The 3,967-nt window shown below is 37.4% G+C and overlaps 1 protein-coding gene across 1 annotated transcript; it reads right to left on the bottom strand.

Annotated features, from left to right (window-relative positions):
- Window positions 1-279: 279 nt before the first annotated feature.
- LOC132304571 (putative receptor-like protein kinase At3g47110) lies at window positions 280-3,667 on the bottom strand. Its single transcript, XM_059802329.1, has 2 exons — window positions 1,030-3,667; window positions 280-659 (listed from the first exon to the last, which is right to left on the bottom strand). Exons 1-2 carry the CDS (start codon window positions 3,665-3,667, stop codon window positions 280-282), a joined length of 3,018 nt encoding a protein of 1,005 aa, XP_059658312.1.
- Between the last annotated feature and the right edge of the window lie 300 nt (window positions 3,668-3,967).

Below are 3,967 nucleotides of genomic sequence, written 5' to 3' on the forward strand. Positions count from 1 at the left end.
TTTGTGTGTGTGTTCATGCTTGATTATTGATCTTTCTCCTTTCGATATATATATATATATATATATATATATATATATATATATTTTCCTACCAATCTCGGAACCTTGACCTAGGGCTTGGGAATTAAGAGTGAAAGCTAGTCGGACAAAGGTGAACTAGTGAAGACTGAAGATGGTAACTTTGCTACACAAAATTTGTTGATCAAAGCTTATATATATGTAGTAGAAACTTCATGAAATGCTACATGATAAACTATAAATGTATTCTTTCCAACTCTCTCACACCCTCTCTTCCTTCTGCAAAAACAAATTTCTAATCATGTGGAGTTCCAAGAGAACATCCCTAATATCCATCCTTTCACTTGCCAATTCAGCAGAACATATTACTCCAATTTGAAAGATTGACACCAAGCACTCCTCTAATCTAACAATGTTGCATTGGCTTGTCCTTATAGAAGCAGCTACAAATCCTGATCTGAGTTCAGAGTCAGTAATCGCCATCACTCTATCTGGAAGTGCCGTCTTAGCATAGTTATGAGGACTTAAATTGTTTGTAAACATGCTGTTGGTTGGATTTTTTCCAGTAAACATCTCTAGTAAAAGGATCCCAAAGCTGTACACATCTCCTTGTGTTGAAACATTTGCGCCCATACCATATTCTGCAATTCCAAAAATTAACACAATGCTAAAAAATTTACTGTCCTAAAGTTATTCTAATTTCTAAATTATATTTCTAGGAACACTGCATAGCACGGAAATACTAAAATTACAATATCTCAAACTGGTTTTGCAAAAGAGTGTCATCTCCAAGTCAGAAAGTTGAGGTTTAGAATAACTTCTTTTTAGTTCCACATAATTGCAATCTAATTTCACAATGGTCCAAATCTAAATAAATCCACTTAAGAATGAAAAGGGAGTGTATGGAAATGCATAAAATTAAGTACTAGAAAGTATGATTACCTGGTGCTACATACCCAATTGTTCCTCTAACTGCAGTGGATGAACGTGACTGCGTTTGATCAGATATACCATCGGTAGTTAGAAAAGATCTCGCCAGGCCAAAATCGCCTACATGGGCACATAGTTCCTTGTCAAGAAGAACATTGCTTGGCTTTAAATCACAATGAATGATTGTTCTTCCACAATGATGGTGAAGATAATCTAATGCAGACGCCACATCGATGGCAATGTTTAGCCTTGCGATTAGATCCAAGTACTTCGAATTTTGTTGCTCAGAAAAATTTGGATGTAACCAGCTCTCTAAACTTCCATTTGGCATGAACTCAAAGACCAAGGCCTTGAAATCGTTTCCTTTGAAACATATGCTCGAGCAAGATGTGATGATCTTGAGAAGATTGCGGTGGCGAATGTTCTTCATTGTTTCACATTCAGCCAAAAAACTCTTGTCGGCTCCACGTTGTTGGAGGTTGAGTACCTTCACAGCAACTTCTTGTTCACTAAGTTTGAGAATTCCTTTATAAACAGAACCATATCTCCCCTGACCAATCAAGTTGGATGTAGAGAATCCATTAGTAGCTTGAAGAAGTTCTGCATAAGAGAGTGTTGGATACCAATTTCCCAACTGAAGGTCTGAATAGGATCTTCCTTTTGTCTTTTTGGTTCGACAAAGAATAGCACAAACACATGCTATTAACAATGCAACAGAAAGAGTGATACTGATCACAATAATTATCAATCCATGACCAGATAACTCTGCTTTTTTATCAGAGAATTTTGCAGGACATTCAGGCAATTTCAATGCCTTGATTCCTCCACAAAGCTTGTTATTTCCCAAAATTGAAAACACAGTAGTATTCATGAACACCCCTTCAGATGGAACTACACCCTCGAATGAATTATATGAAAGGTTGAGATTCTGAATGAATGGGAACTCGCCTAGAAAGCTTGGAATCTCCCCGGAAAAATTATTACGAGAAAGATCTAGAACATCAATACCTCTTAATTGCTTCAGAGATGATGGAAGCGTGCCTTCAAAAAGGTTACCATCCATAAGCAAGAGCTGCAAAACTAGACAATCTCCAAGTGTGCTTGGGATTTCACCTGACAGCTTGTTTCCCGAAATATCCAACACTGCTAGATTTTTCAGGTTACCTACTTGTGGTGGTAGTGGCCCAGTTAGATGATTATGACGCAAGACAAGAACAATTGAAAGGGAAGAGAGATCAAGAACTTGTAGTGGTATTTGCCCTGTGAGACGATTATATCCAAGATCTAATGCTTGTAGGTCTTTGCAGTCACCCAAAGAAACTGGTATGCTTCCCTCCAGCATATCCACTGATATGGAAAGAAAACTTAATCGAGAAATGTTCCCAATTGATGTTGGAATTTTTCCAGAAATGTTATTTTCTGGAAGGAAGAGTTGTATCAACTTGGAGAGTTTACCAATGTATCTAGGAATGCTGCCTGTGAACATGTTCTCAGCTAATCCTAAACTCTCTAAATTAATGAGATTCCCAATCCCCTCTGGGATGATTCCATATATACTGTTGTTTGACACACTCAGTGTGGTAAGCTTGCTAGATAAATTTCCAATGGAATTGGGCAATTGACATCGGAAATTGTTGTCACTTAAAATCAGACTTCTTAGATTTGTACGATTGACTAAAGAATTGATGAAACTCAAGTCGTTGTCTTGATTAGTTCCAAGTGTGTTAACTCCAAAGTCAAGCCAATCTAGATAAAGAAGGCTTCCCAAATTCATTGGCACAGGACCAGTAAAGGCATTTCTAAAAATATCAATACTTATAATTCTTGAAGCATTGACTAGTGATGGAGGAATAGTCCCAGAGAATTGGTTAATTCCCAATAAAATTTGTTGCAAGTTTGGAAGGGTCAACCCCAAATCTGGAGGGAGACTTCCATGTAATTGGTTCAAAGCTAGGACAAAGAATATGATGGATGAGATATTGTATAGTGGGATAGGAACGACACCAGACAAATTGTTAGTAGACAATTGAAGAATCTGTAAGTTTAAAAGCTGTCCAAACTCGAAAGGAATGCTTCCCTCCAGATTGTTTTTGTTTAGATTAAGTATACGAAGTGCAGAGAGATTCCCAAGTGAAGGTGGGATATTGCCAGTGAAATGATTCATGAAAAGATTCAATCCGAAGAGATTAGACAATGAGCCTAGCTTGCTAGGAATTTTTCCTCCTAGATTGTTTTTGGATATGTTGATGACTCGTAGGTTTAAGCAAGAAGTCAGATTGGTAGGGAACTCACCTTGGAAAGAGTTTATGTTAATCCAAAGCTGTTGCAATCGCGACAATCGACCAATTTCTGGGGGAATGGTGCCATGGAAGCTGTTATTTTGGAGATAGATGCCTCTAAGAAAGGTAAGGTTTCCTATATGAGGAGAAATGGAACCCACAAAGTTTTTGGATGACAAGTTTAAAATGGTCACTCTCTGATGCCGATGACTACAAGTAACTCCTTGCCAATTACAGAAGTGGACAGAATCATTCCATGAACTAAGGACCCTGTAGGGGTCCTCGAGAATTTGATCCTTGATGGCTAGCAAGGCTTGTCTGTCTGTCTTATTTGTGAAGCCAAAAGCGGTACTTGCTTTGACATTTGAGGCCAATACAATAAATCCCATATGAAATAGGACAAAAAAGAGTGTGGAAGATGAACTTAATAGCCTTGCCATCATATTTTTTGTGCTATTGGCAATAAAAAGGTTAATAATGAAGAGAAATGGAGGTGATGTGGTTTATATACCAATTCAGAAACAGAATTATGTGAGGAAAACACTGTATACTTTCATGCCGTCCATGGTTATTCTTTTTGCCTATTCCCAAATGTCGGCCTTCGAAATATTCCTTTCTTACTTCCATTACGCATTTCAAATGTTTGCAATTATGTAATTCAACACATCAGGAGAAAATCCTTATCTAAATGCCATTGACCCTACAAACAAACAAATATATATATATATATATATATACAA

The sequence above is a fragment of the Cornus florida genome, unplaced genomic scaffold (assembly GCF_030987335.1).
Source record: "Cornus florida cultivar Cherokee Brave unplaced genomic scaffold, ASM3098733v1 CherokeeBrave_3.0.0_Hap2_Chr04, whole genome shotgun sequence".
Classification (NCBI taxonomy): Eukaryota; Viridiplantae; Streptophyta; class Magnoliopsida; order Cornales; family Cornaceae; genus Cornus; species Cornus florida.

Excerpts from the sequence above, each read along its gene's own strand:
- LOC132304571 (XM_059802329.1), bottom strand. The coding sequence starts at position 3,667 with ATGGCAAGGCTATTAAGTTCATCTTCCACACTCTTTTTTGTCCTATTT. Across the intron at positions 660-1,029 it reads ATCTTTTCTAACTACCGATG|AATATGGTATGGGCGCAAAT; the intron begins GTATATCTGATC and ends TTGGAATTGCAG.